The sequence below is a fragment of the Phaethon aethereus genome (assembly GCF_964289735.1).
Source record: "Phaethon aethereus genome assembly, chromosome: 4".
Taxonomy (NCBI): Eukaryota; Metazoa; Chordata; class Aves; order Phaethontiformes; family Phaethontidae; genus Phaethon; species Phaethon aethereus.
The window spans coordinates 6,553,149-6,567,062 of record NC_138578.1 but is presented as its reverse complement, the minus strand read 5'-3'; the positions used below and the strand labels follow the sequence as shown (position 1 = coordinate 6,567,062).

The following is a 13,914-nucleotide window of genomic DNA, read 5'->3' as shown; positions in this document are numbered from 1 at the left end:
AAGTTCTTTGGAAATAGACTGTCACTGGGCTTTAGTGACCGGCCAAGAGGACATGAAAGGTCTTCTGAAAGTGCTGGTGGTGGTTCCCACCTCAAGGTGCTTTTGCTGTTATTTTTCAGTAGAAGTGCCACAAATCTCCAGCTTCTTACCAGGTGGATGCCTGCCTGTTAGCTGAAGAATTAAGCCAGTCAGCTTAGCGCCAATTAATTCAGGGATTTTTGTTTTACTTCTGAATCTGTGCGCTCGCTGCCCGTGCCTGGGGTGGCCAGCCTTTTTTAATGGGATGAAGTGCTACGATTCCTGGCGACATAAAAAGAGCTAAGCCATTGCATCCTTCAGTATTTGAAAGGCGGCTTATCTTCTAGGTGACAGGGTCATACCTCTGTATTTCTGTTCTGAATTGTGTATATAATGTTCCCCCTGCTTCTACACTGGGATGGGTAGGGTCTTTGGGCTGCAGTTTGAGAGGATGAATTAGAAGTCCTGTATTGCAGACAAAAGGTACATGGACTAATTATTTCTTCCACATTCTTCCATATGTTTCTAACATCTGGGACACGATAGCCTCCTACAGATTGATTGATTGATTGATTGATTTATTCCAGCCAAGTTCTAAATTCTTTGACAGTTCAGACTAGTGCAAGTCTTCTGGTCGTTAATATGTGACCACAGCTCTAAATACTGTCCCTTGCTCTGCACAGGTTAGTCCTTTGGGCCACACCTTGGTTAGACAGCTAGCGCAGTAGGTAAGGTAAAGCTGCAGACAACTATGAAAAGACGTAAAGCAAAGCAGGCCAATGGTATTCAGTGGGCTATAAAAAGGCAGGATGTAATTTGATGATAGTGGCTCATTAGGTTAGATAAGGTGATAATGTTCTGTCAGACTGCTTGCTAGAAGTTATTTTTTCATGTTGTACCAGTACCTCCCACCTCCACCAGGACACTAACTGCTTACATCTGAGAGGCAGGGGGGAGTTAAAAGCGCTCATAACTGAAGAGAAAACTGGAAAAAAAAAATTGGTAAAATGCTTGTTCTGCTACTGTTCATCCCTTAAAAACACAGATATCTTTAGTATTTGCTATCTTATTTATAATATTTTAAACTGCTGTCAGCCTTTTAAATTACAAGGGTCTCTGAATTCTGAAGCTGTGGATGGTTTCGACTGATGGATGCCATTGGAGAATAGCTTTTGCTTGTCATTCTGTATTGGTCATAAAAAAGACAAGGGAAACTTTTGGTTGCAGGATTGTAAAGAGGGAGGATCCCTTTGGAATGCACCCTGCTGCTTGGCCAGTGTTTAAAAAGCAACCAAACAGCAAATGGATGAAAAATTCCATTGTGGCTCTGCTGAAATTCACATACTCAGTCATAATTATTGCAGGTACAAATATATGAAGAAGACTTCAGAAAGGAGAGATCTGACAGAGAAAGACTTAATGAGGAGAAAGAAGCATTGCAGAAAATTAACGAGAGATTACAGTCTCAACTGAATAAACTAAACTCTCAGGTATGAGTCAAAAGAAAGTTACTATTGCCAGCACATGTGTATTTTATTTTTATTTTCTCACTTTCCACACAACCCAAAGCTTTCTGGCTTCCATTAATTGACATTGGATTTTATATGAGGTCACCACCTGGGATGAAATCATTCTGAAGTAATGCAGTAAGAGGATGAGAAACGATTTGAGATGGCTTCCAAATTAAGTAGATGAAGGGAGTATTTATTGCAAAAGTTCTTAAAACATATCTTAAAATGGAGGGGGGGAACCAAAAACAAATCCAGAGGACTGTTGATTGTTTCACTGGCACTTGATATAAGAGTTGTAACATCAAACCAGCTTTTGAAATAAAAAGCTTCTGTAATTAATCCTGACCTCTGCAGTGGAATTAGAGAGTAATGTTAGTATCACTGAGGAAAAAAATTGTCTCCATCCAAATTAGCTGAGCAGCTGCTGCAATAATTTTTTTGCTGCAACATCCTTTTTATCTCTTCACAGTAGTGTCAGTATCCTGTTCACAGACATGCAGGAAGCCATAGTAAAATCATGGCATGCAAACTCTGAGCTTTCTCAATCCCCATTTAAAATGATGAAATTTTGAGGTTTCCTGTCATGACAAAATTGTGCAATGCTTTAAAAGAATGGCCAATTACCAAAATGTTCAGTGATGATTTATTGTCCTCCCCAACATTGTTGTGAAACAGAAACTTCAGGATTGGCTTGGCCTCAACCAACCCGTGCATCAATACAAGTAGGGTCTTGCAATGGTATCAGAGGCAAGGTGCCATCAGGCGACCCTCACTCCCATCGGCTTCAGCAGGAGTGGAGAGCTGGCTGATGCTGGGCGCTGCTGCAGTGAGGCCCCAGGCTTGTCAGTGCTTTTACTGGTACTTGGGAGCATTTCATGCAAGTGTATGCATGTATATGTATAAGGAATGCCATGATTTTGCCACTCAGGGCATCCCAGGCATATAGAAATACCTTGGACAAATCTATTAGCACTGCATGCAGTAACTTTCAGGTATATTCTGCCCCCCTCCCCCTCACCCCCCACTGCTGGGTGGTTCAATAAGGTAAAGAAATTTTTTTGTAGGCAACAGAGTACTCAGACACCTTCTTTCTATATATTTTTGCATTGTCCAGGGCCTGTAAAAGACTAACTTTCTTGCACAACCCCAACTGGTCAATGGATGCTGTGAGAACCTCTCACAGCAGTGACAGTGAAGAGGGGGACTACGAATGGGGCTACAAGGCCTTTCCCACTCTTCCCAGCTGCTCTGGACCAGGATAAACACCCGTGGCACTGCACATGTACAACATACCCAAAGGGCTGTACAAGTCCCGTGTAATGTGTATGTACCACTTGACTGTCCCTGCATTGCATCGACAGCTTACATTAGAGATCTTGTTTGTCTCTTCCTGCCTTGGGATTTGATTAAACAGAGCTTGCAAAGGATTTTAAACGTGAGAGGAACCACATAGAATATTTATTAGTTTGTTTTTCTTAAGTCAAAATATTTAGTCGTCACTCACAGAAGCATAGAATAGAATCATAGAATGTTAATTATCTTTCACCCCTCCTTGCTCTGTCCTTAGGCGAATTCCTGTTAACTCTGCTGTGACACAGGCCCTAAGAAAAGGCAGACCCAAATCTTGAGGCATCAACTTTGGTCCTTTACCAAATTTATTTATTTTTCTTGTTATGCAAGTGCCTGTTCATGTAGTTCTTCAAACTATTGAAAGCTACTGTGTGTAATGAAAATGTTTCTTGAATGTAGAAAACACCCAGAAATGTGCTTGCCATATCTTGAAACCAGTATTTTCTCACATAAAAAGTGTCAAGAGTCTGGTGTGGCACAATCAGCTTTCTTAAATGATTTTTTAAATCATGGACAGTCTGAAGGAGCTAAAAAGCAGCATTGCAACCCGTGTTGAGAGAGCAGGGTTTCTTCCCCATTGCTTTTTACTGACAAATTTGTACATGAATGTTCTGTTGGTCATTGTATCCTGCTGCTGATGCATTTCTTCTTGCTTTTCTTATTTTTTGACAGACAAAAGACCTCCAAGTACAGCCTGAGAGACCCAGCTACTCACCTCCACTCTTCCTCTCACCGTGTGTTAATTATGGGAGTTGTGGATTGGTTCTTCACTATCAAGATCCTCGAGTACATCCAACGTCTCGCAGGGCACATGAGCAGCATCAGCACTTAGTAAGGTTCCCACCATCTCCCGTTTCACAAGGGCACTGATTTTCTCACAGCATGGTGACCACAGGAGAATAACCTGGTGCTATCACAGTGCCATCCTCACCAGTAACTAAATCTGTTGTTTCCCAGTTTGTTGTTGCTTCCAGATAAAGATTTTCTACTGGTTTTAGAATTAGCCCTAGGTCAGAAATCACTCTATACAGTCTCTCTTCCCTTACTATCTTCCCCAAAATGCTGATTTTCTCTTGGCAGTTTTGTTCCTTGCTGTTCCAGTGTCTTCAGGACTGAATTGCACAGAGTGCTGCCATGGGCAAATCAAAGCATAACAAACAGAAATCTGTGCACAAAGAGGAAAAATTGCAGCAATTTAAATATATGATCGATGAATTATACTTCAAGTATATATTCTTATATATTTTTAATTTACTTTGGCAAATACTATTTATCTATAATACCACTAGGAAGAAAAAGGGGATTATTATACATTTGTTTTCAATTATACTGGTGGTCATTCCTTAATTAAAAAAATAAGGTTGTTTGATTGGTTTCTTGTTGATTTCTCCGATTAATTTAATGCCACACCACACATCCAGAGCCCTTTCTAGGTATACAGTTACCCAAATTCATAAATACAGATCTGCTCTCTGGAGCCCAGTTCTGAGACTTTAGCATAAATGATAGTGACAAAAATGAGAATATAGCTGTGGTCAGCTTTATTCTGTCTCTTCCCTCTATTTGGTCTAAGAAAGGTTGTTGGCTAATATGTCTTATTTCCATGTCTTACACTGGGTATTTCTTTCTCTGTCCCCATCTTTGGAGAAATGACTTTCCTTCTTTACTTACATCTTCTGTATTCATAGGTAACATAACTGTCCTGCTATCAGGCAATAGGCTGCAGCCAGACTGCGCAATCCCAGGTTCCCTCTACACCTTCTGGGGCAGGCAGACAAGCTATGGGCAGGTTTCACAATGCTGCTATTAAAGTGTAAGGGCAAAATCCCAGATGATGTTTCTTGTACCCAGTAGTATCTTTCCTCTGGTATGCTGCTGTGAAACAGGATTAAGTGAGGAATAAGGTTCTGTTGAGTGTGAGACGCTCGGGCTGCGAATGCTTTAGGAATGCAATTTTCCCAAGCAAGCCTGTATGTTGGCCCACCCTCCCCCCTGCCAAAAAAAAAAAAAAATTAAAACCAAAATCATCAGAAGTGGAAGTTATATCTGAGTGTGGCTGACACAATGGAAAATTTGCCTTTTTTCCTGGTACATAACAGGGTCCTGTCTTCCTCAGCATGGAGGAGAATAGCTTTGCACCAGGGCAGGTTATGTGAGGGGGAGTTATCTGTTTCAAGGAAAATAATGCTTCAGAGAATGATATTTTTGAAGTGCTTTGGGTTATCTAAGTGCTTGTTCAAATCTAGTGAGAATGCATTTAGACACGGTGAATGTCATTTTAAATACACAATATCTGTTTCTGGCTATAAAGCTGTCATGTATGGAAAGATGCTCATTATTTGAGAAATTATAGCTGATTTTTTGCAAAATGCATATAAGACTTTCAGGCTGTAGAAATCCAGCGGAAAAGCTGTGGTCAAACAAGTAATTTCTATGCTTCAGGAGTGTGCTTATCTGCCTATTTATCAGAGTTAGAAGTATTGCAGAATGTTTTTCACTGCAATTTGGACACTGTCCTAGATTATTTTGGCTCTTCTCCCTGAACTTTCATCATCTGGGTTTCTAATTCTGCGAGGGATCACTGGGTTTACAACTTTGCCATTCCTGCCGGAGCACTAGGGTCAGTTTGACTGGTTGCTTTGTAACTCCCAATTTCATTCTCAGTTTTCTTTTAAATTCTTTGTCTGTGTGAGTGCAGCGTTGCTGCTCTGAGCTTTTGATACCTCCCTGAGCAATTTGTTTAGCAATGAAGAAAGGTGTTAGAATTTAATGAGTGTCCTGAGTTAACGTACGTAATCCTGTGTGTTTAGTCTGTGCTTTTGCTTTTCCGTTCTTTTTATATCTTGCACCTTTTCATTCCTTTTTACATTGTTAGTAGAAACATTTTGTTTAGTCTCACATGAAATACACCTCTCGTTTCTGAAATTCATTGAAGTTTCCATAGTGTAAGTACGTATGAAATAGAAGAGTAGATCAGAGAACAGAAAATTCAACAGAAACTCAAAAAAGCAATGCAAATAAGTGTATTTTGAGCCATCGGTGGAAAAGCTACCTGTGCTTAAAGCAAAACAGAGTCTTGCTTTGTATCAAAGTGTATTTTGTTTGCCCACAGGCACAGAATTAGTTAATAATTCCTGTGGATGATTCGTAAGTGGATTATAAATTCACTTATAATTTAAGTGAAAATAGGATAGGTCCTTTTTTCCTGACAGTGTATGAGAAGGATTAGCGCTATGTGACTATGAATGACAGCATACATAGATGTTCAATCTGTTTTCTGTATCTACAGCTTCATCCTGCCATCTTAATTTAGGGAAACTTCTTTAGAAGTCTATGAAGTTTTTTCCCTACAAGTTCAAATCTGTGAGTCTCCTTGGGACTACTTGGGATTTTGTCAGAGTAATTTCTGCAAAACAAGAATTAGTTTCCCAGTTTAACTAATTTGAAGCAGTAATTACCTGCAATTTTACAAGCTTGCATGTACTACTTAAACCAGATAAACAGCTTAATACAGCTTCAGCTGAAATGTCTGGTCCCAAAATTGTTTTCTCTAGTGGTAATTTGCTACTCATTTACCACAGTGTGTGGTATAAACTATAATGGCAGTATTTCTTTCTTCCAGGATTTCCCTGGACAAAACTATGTTTGCATGAACATAACCTTCCTAATACATCCTCTCATAAGAAAGATGGGATTTTTTTCCCATCCCACAGTATTTTCAAGAAGTTATCTCATAACAGCTAATGTTATAGCTAGCACTAATGCTAACCTGTGGAGAAGGGAGGAAGGGAGAGAACTTTATTAAATAGGTTATTCCTGTCACACTGAAACATGTTACAGATCTTAAATATATTCAAACTGGAACAGCTTCACCTGTCAGGTCGATGTGTACCAGGTTTCTCTGGGGTTCTTTAGTACAGAGAACGTGATGTCTGCTGGTATCTTCTGGTGCACTTTATTCCCTAGCCCTTTTAAAATCTGATTGGTTTCTGTTAATGTTTCTTTTAATTTGTGGGATCTAGAAAGGTTTACACCAATATTTCTAATGAGTGTAGCATCTAAACCACATGTCATAAAAAAGAAAGCAAGCTGAAAAACCCAGTCAGTGGAAATATAAAGCTAAAGATGAGAATTTTTTTTTTGGTAAACTACTTTTGTATGACTAGTAAAAAACTTCACAGCATAATTATATTTTTATCATGTCACTATTCTTTTGTTTGAAGTGTCTATGAAGTCCATATTGCTGTAATAATGTTTTATTGTTCTGTGCAGCCAGACTATCAGTGGTATGTTCCTGACCAGTTTCCGCCAGATGTGCAGCACAAGGCAAATGGTAAGACAACAGCTGTACAGAGCATATTTTAAATGTACTTTTTAAAATGGGGGTCTTTGAGGGATGTAGCGTAAACTTTCCTATTTATCTGTTGAGTGCGTAAGTGGCAGCTTTGGCTCAGAGAACCGAGGTTGGTGTATGTGCAACACAGGTGAGGTTTCTAATTTAATACCATCTACATTACGGCTTTCAGCTTCATTGCAATTTGTAAAATGTCTCTATTACACATTATAGGATCACACGTTTGCCTCATTAAACACCTAGTAATAGTCCTAAAGAGAAGATATCCTCAGAGTTGTCCTTAGAGCTTCTGTTGCTCAAGCTAAGACTAAATTTAATGATGTGCCAAACCTGGGGGCCAAGATGGGGCAGATTTTAGAACTCCTTTGTAACAAAGTACAGGCTTTAGGATGATGTTTCACCTTACAGGCAAAATGCCCATTGCTATTCTTGATCTGCTCTGATAGTTCAAGGTGCCAGGTCTGAAAACAAAACCATGTAAATGGGCAAAGTTAATTTGTTGCCAAGTGTTGGTGCAAACTATCTTTCAGAAAGCGGGAGGAGTGATTAATGTTTGTACCTGGATTTGAAATCATGCCAAGTTCCTGGGTGTTTCAAAGCACTTGTTTCAGACCACTCAAAAGATGAGTGACAGAGAGCACAAGGAGAAGAGAGGATGTTGTTCTGGGTGCGAATCTGCCCCTCCAGATCTTCTCCTTCAGAAACTCCCCTAAACCAGCCCTTTTCTCTCAAAAGTGATTGAGAATTATGGCACCTAAAGTATTGTGTTTTGCTCTGTTCTCATGTCCCATGGCCCTTTTGTAGAGATACCATCTCAGATGAACGATGCATCATCCTGTGGTGCAGGGGGACCAGCAAAATTTGCTGGTGTGTACTGCAGGCGTGTGTGTGCTTCATGTGTCTGCCATTTCACAGTGCAAGTGGGCACCATATGGGGTGGCAGGGACTATTCACCAAAAGCTGTTTTGTAACATGTAGAAGAAGAAGATGGCTACAGAGGAACTATTCTGTTATTTATTGTTGTCCACATTTGCACAGAAGAGAGGGTAGGGTGGGAACATCACTCGCTGAAATGGAGGACGAGCCTCCCATAATTACATGGTAACTGTTTGGAGGGTTCTGATGTGGTTGTAGGGAAAGTAGTGCTGTGACTGCAAGAGAGGACAGGAGATTAATTTTATAGTTCCTCCCACTTAAACTCAAAGTGATTTACTGCACCAGAGAATACAGGGAGGATGTTTATAACAGTGAATGAAGCAAGTCCAGCCACCAACTGCAGCTGTGGTCCAGGGCAGTACACTTAGGGGATCTGAAGAAAGAGAGTTCTTCTTTTACCCTGCTTGATTATATGACTTGACTTCTGGCTCCCTGAAAAAACTTTTTTAAAAATCCATACTCTGTCTTTCTATTACTGTTCCTTGTCCAGAACATCAAAATACCTCCTTCTCAATGGGACAGCGAGTAGGACACTTGGAGATTTTTTTCCCTTTCCCTTTTTTCTTCAGTCCCCATAAAGAGGAATTCTCAACAAGCCCCATCATAGCACTGTGTAGGATGTCTGTTTAACATCTTTGGGGCTTTTATTCTTTTTATCTTTGCGGATAAAACAAAGATTATTTTATTAGCCATTGATCACAGAGAAGTCCAACTTCTACTATCAATTAAAAGGCACTAGCCTGGGTTTATATGTTATATAAAGTCACCTATATTAAATCTGCATTTAAATGTTTTGAGAAAGGTTTCAAAGATAGAAACTCCAAGAATATGTCATGAAAGTGTTCTTGATGTTCCAATTTCTTTGTTCTATTTTGTATGAGTGCTAATTACAGTGGTGGGTTTAAACGAGCTAGTATGTACAGCAGCATTCCTGAATCTCATCTCTCATCTTTCATTTCCTCATTAGGTGATAAACTGACTGATAAATGTTATCCCTTCTGAGATAGGTCTTCATTGTAGAAAAACAAAACAGCAGTGCAGCAACTTTTAAGCATGAGGCAGTTTCCTTTAAGAAGGCTATTTCAGTAGATTGACGTTTCTAGGGAAAACCCTTAAGTTTTCCTTATCTGAACAAATTTTCCTTTGACACTGGGTATTTTTTCTTAAGAAATAATTACAAAATGCAGGTCACAGGTGGTAACTGTAGAGCTGAACACAAGTGAAATTAATTGGGGAACTGATATTTTTTAGGATATACCATCAAAAAAGCCTGTTTTAAAGATGTCTGAGATCTATGAGAGTCTCTATGTCAACGCTAACTAGTTTGCTATAATGTCATTGGCACTGAAAAGGCATATTGTCACCAGAGAGGATTTATGAATTTTTTCTGCAGTTTTGTATAGATGTACCTAGATTGTGTTTTCCTCCCTCTCTGCCCTCCTTTGTGAGGGAGGAAGTTATTTGTACCCAGGTGCCTTGGCATTTGACTTAAGTTCTCCAGGTCCTTCTGTAACCAGCTGTAATCTCATGTACTCTGCTTATTGTGTAATCGTATCTGTACTTTTCTTCTGACTGGCACCAGCTTTCTTAGCTGCTCCCATGTTCGAAGAAGGCTATCTTAAAGGACTTCTGCCTTTGTGAAGCCTAGTTTGTCTTTCTATTTTCTGCAAGAAACTCCTCTTTGCCTGTATCTACAGAAATAGGATAATCACTGAAATATTTTAAAAATTTAAACAAAATCTGCTACAGAAATTTGATCAATCCTATTTGATCCTATTTTCCAAATACTACTCCAGTCTGTTATTTTCCCCCACAGATCTGTTTTTTGGTAGTTGTCAGAGGACCATTTATGCACAACTCTGAGGACCAATGTTGCCTCCAGCACTGAACTTTTGCGGTAGTGTGATGGTTTGGATCTGGCACTTCTTGATTGGAGCCCTTTCTAGTTAGCCTGGAAATAACTGAATATAGGAAGGATGAGAGGAATAAGGGGGCAAAATGGGGGGGGGGGGGAAATCTGTTTTTTTTTTCCATTAAGCCTTTCTTTCCAAAATGAGAATGAACAAGAGATGTTCCATGGTAGCAAGACAATGGTACTTACCTAAATTAAATCCTTGCAGTTTAGCTTTATTAAGAGAGTGAAGCTAAAGGGAGCTGCTAAGATTACAGCTATGAAGTATGGCTTTATGCAAAAACCTTATGTGTCTGTGCAGAGTTTGGAGTAGTGAACATCGCTTACTTCATCAGGGCCACATCAGCTCCCGCTTTCCCAAGAAGTTTGTCAGTTAAGTGATCAGCGATGTGCTCAGCAGTCATCGGTTCCTTGACTAAAACACCCCAGAGCTACCCTACACTACTTGTTGGTGAAGTAATCACTGTCTCTCTATTTTGCAGCTAGAGTATCTATGGGCCATTTAAGGATTTAATCCTACTGAAAAGAGCATGAGGAGTTGGTATTAGTGATCTACCTCTCTGTTTTACAGCTAAGTATTTATGGACCAGTTAAGAATCTGGGTGAAGAGAAGGGTCTTGTAGCCCTTGTGGTATGTAAGGCTGAAGTTGCGCTATAGGGGGAGACAGTTATTCCCAGAGTTGCCACAGGCTGGCTACTGGGGCTTGAGAGACCAGTCCTCAGCCTTGAATCACATCAGCATGCCCTTGAGCACAGGGTTCAGAGTGTGATGCAACAGCATGCTTGAGTATCTTATCCCTGCCTTGGTTCATGTAGGGCATGGAAATGTGATGGTAGGAGTGTGTGTGTGTGAATAAGTGGAGGTGACCAAACACAACTAGCAATCCTGGTATGTGTGTTTGATTACATTTACTTAACATTCTTATTCCTCTGTATGCCTAAATAAGTACAATAAAAACTACTGGCTGTATGTACACATTCTGGCATCCAGAAAGGGATTCTGTGGGTAAGACTTGGCCTTTCTTTATATTTTTGATTCAGTAATCAAGAGTTAAATTATTTTATCGATTACTTTTTAATTTGTCTGCAGTTGCCCACAGTTATTGTTGAATTGCCTTCTTTAACCAGAAGTTGATGATCCCTCTGGCTGCATAAAGACACTCAACTCGTTTATGAAAACATGTCTCTGGCTTTAGGGAGTTTACTTAAAAGTTGACAAAGAACCATTCAGGCTCCTCTGGCTTTGGGACCCTAGAAATAGTTTTAGTAGGCTTCTTAGGTTAAAAAACACAGCCTCTCCATTGGTAAGCATGGAGACAACTTTGACCTCCCAGTGGTTGCATGGGACAGTGAAGAATTACTAACCATGTAAAATACCATTTTCCAAAAAGGGTGGGAAAATAATTCTGTCCCTAATGATGTGTTTAGTGATTCGACGTATTCTACACCCTTGCACATTCGTAGTGCCAACAGGTACTAAAGGCAGGCCCATGGTTTGGGGTGACTTTCATGCCAGGCTGCACTGCAGGATGCAGTTACCTTCCATCTGTATGTCTGCATGGCCACAGGAAGGTGAGGGTTTAACCTGGTTCCTCTGCTCCTGCTCTTTCATGTTGCAATCTCCTCAAAAGTTCAGTTTTCAACACCACCACTGGGATCTGAACCGAATCCAGAAATATTCAACAGGAGGTTTGCAAATAGGAGGGTGTGGGCTGTATTCAAGTTTATTGGTCTGATTTTACTAGCATTTTCTTCCAGAAAGTTTCATGTTGTACCTCTTGTTAAACTGCCTAAAAACTCAGATAACAAATACCAGAGTTCAGCTTGTCTGTGAACATAAGTATTTCTTCTCTGTATCTTCCCAACCACGAAATACTCCAGCTGAAAGCAGGCAGCGCAAAGAGATGGATAGGAACATTTTGTGCCCAGCCATGCTCCATAGGTGGGCTGCAGTGGAGATCAGGCTGCCAGAGAAGGACCACTCAGGTAGTCCTCACAGGGCAACCGCCTAGCTGCAAAGCAGGATTAGGGGCAATCGGCAGGCTTTCAAAAAAGCGAAGGTGTTTCCTTGAAGGTCACAATAAAGAGAGAATGGCAATGTGGAAAGGTAAAGTGATGGAAGGCAGGTAGAGATTAAAGATGATGATGAGATGAGATGTTGTCTCACTGCATCGGCAAATATATTTCCAAGAGAATAACTTTTCCTGCCTGCTTCTGGGCTGGTCCCTCCCCAGGTACTTTGCTATACAGAAAGCTTGGTCCTAAGCTGTGCTTAAATTCTTCCAGCTTAGCCTTGTTTGACCAGTGACACTGCCTTTGGAGGGACATTAGCTCCTAAGTCTCTCTGTGCTCTGTCACTCAGCGTTCCTGGAACTGGTTTTTGATCTTTTTGTTCTTGGTTGTGGGTTTTTTTGGCTTTTGTTGTGTGGGGTTGTTTTTTTTTTCTTTTTAAGGAGCAAGGCAGAAAGATTTCCAGCAAGTGTATTTAACCTCACTTTATTTGGCAAGCAGCATTGACTTCCTTCCTTATCCAACTGTGCAAAATTGAAAAGACAGTTGAAAAAAAGATTGATTTTGGAGATTTTCCCTGAACCCTTTTTTTTTTAATGAAAAATTCTCTGGAAAAGAGGTTTATTGCTCAAAGCCTACTCAGAGCAAGAACCCTTTTGCATGCCACAACTGCTGGCATGTATTGCCTTTTTCACTTCCAAAGTTAATCTTGCTGTATTTGTTTTCTTGGCAGAAAGATTCCTGGTACATGTATTTAAGAACCCCTGTTACCCCTTCAGAACATCAGATATAACTACCGGATTTCTTTGACCTAAACTGTACATTTTTATTTTGGATCCAGTTATGCCAGGCACAGGGAGAAGCCAAAACATAGCCCTTCACATACCTCTCAGTTCAAGGGGTAGCTCTGGAGGCTTGTGGGAGAGGCAAGAGCAGCTGGTCACCACCTCATCTTGGCACACTTAGGGAAAGCAGAAATCAACATGCAAAGCCCTAAGGATGCCTGCATAAGCACATGAAGAAGCGTGATGTGTCCACTTACTTTCATTATAATACCATCTCTTGTTCCCTTCCACTCTCTGCTGCTTTCCAGATTTTTGCCCGCAAGGTACCTACTTTGCTGCTAATGTTGTTATAATTATAGCTAATTGGAAGAAGAGGAGGGAGAAGTGTGGGGTTTTCTACTGAAAATAACAACACTGGGGGTGGGGGGGAGAGAAAAACTGAAAAAAATGGATCTGTGGAGGTCGACAATGAAAACCAGATAGAAAAAAGTCAATTAACTGACATCTTAATTTTCCTGGAAAAAATCCCAGACCTTAAACATTTTTGGTATTAGCCTGTCTTCAGTGCATACATTACATTAGAAATTATCAGTGCTCCCAACTAGTCAAGACATTTAATTAGCAGCTTGCTATCCCCATTGGGAATGAAAATGTCATTATTTTCAGGATTTTTACTGATACAACTTGATTTCTGCTACTGCAATGTAATGAAAAGGCCATTAGCACACCTTTAATTTCTAACTCCAGAACATGAGAAGTTGCCTTTTTTAGAAAGGTATTGCTTTTAAAAGTCAACTTAAGCTAAAGATCACAGGATGTGTTGTAGTTTTTCAGAGAACCAGGCAAAAAAAGTCTCATGTGAAGAGGAACAGGATATGTAATTTAAACAGCTTCATGATTTGATATTGTATTTATATGAAACAACATATCAGGATTTATCATTCAGTACCTGATTTTAAATGGCTTCACACACACTGGCATTTTTTTCCGTTGAGAATGAAACACAGGAAAGAATCAAGGCATTTAAGGGAACTTGCC

At 40.1% G+C, this 13,914-nt stretch overlaps 1 protein-coding gene across 1 annotated transcript in view; it reads left to right on the top strand.

The window, feature by feature from the left end:
- Positions 1 to 13,088, top strand: part of TNIP3 (TNFAIP3 interacting protein 3) — a gene marked incomplete at both ends in the record, with an annotated part of 47,614 nt that extends 34,526 nt beyond the window's left edge. The window contains 5 exon segments of the mRNA XM_081999601.1: positions 1,383 to 1,508; positions 3,552 to 3,710; positions 7,152 to 7,212; positions 12,933 to 13,021; positions 13,023 to 13,088. Of these exon segments, the coding sequence (XP_081855727.1) occupies positions 1,383 to 1,508; positions 3,552 to 3,710; positions 7,152 to 7,212; positions 12,933 to 13,021; positions 13,023 to 13,088 (501 nt within the window).
- Positions 13,089 to 13,914: the final 826 nt, after the last annotated feature.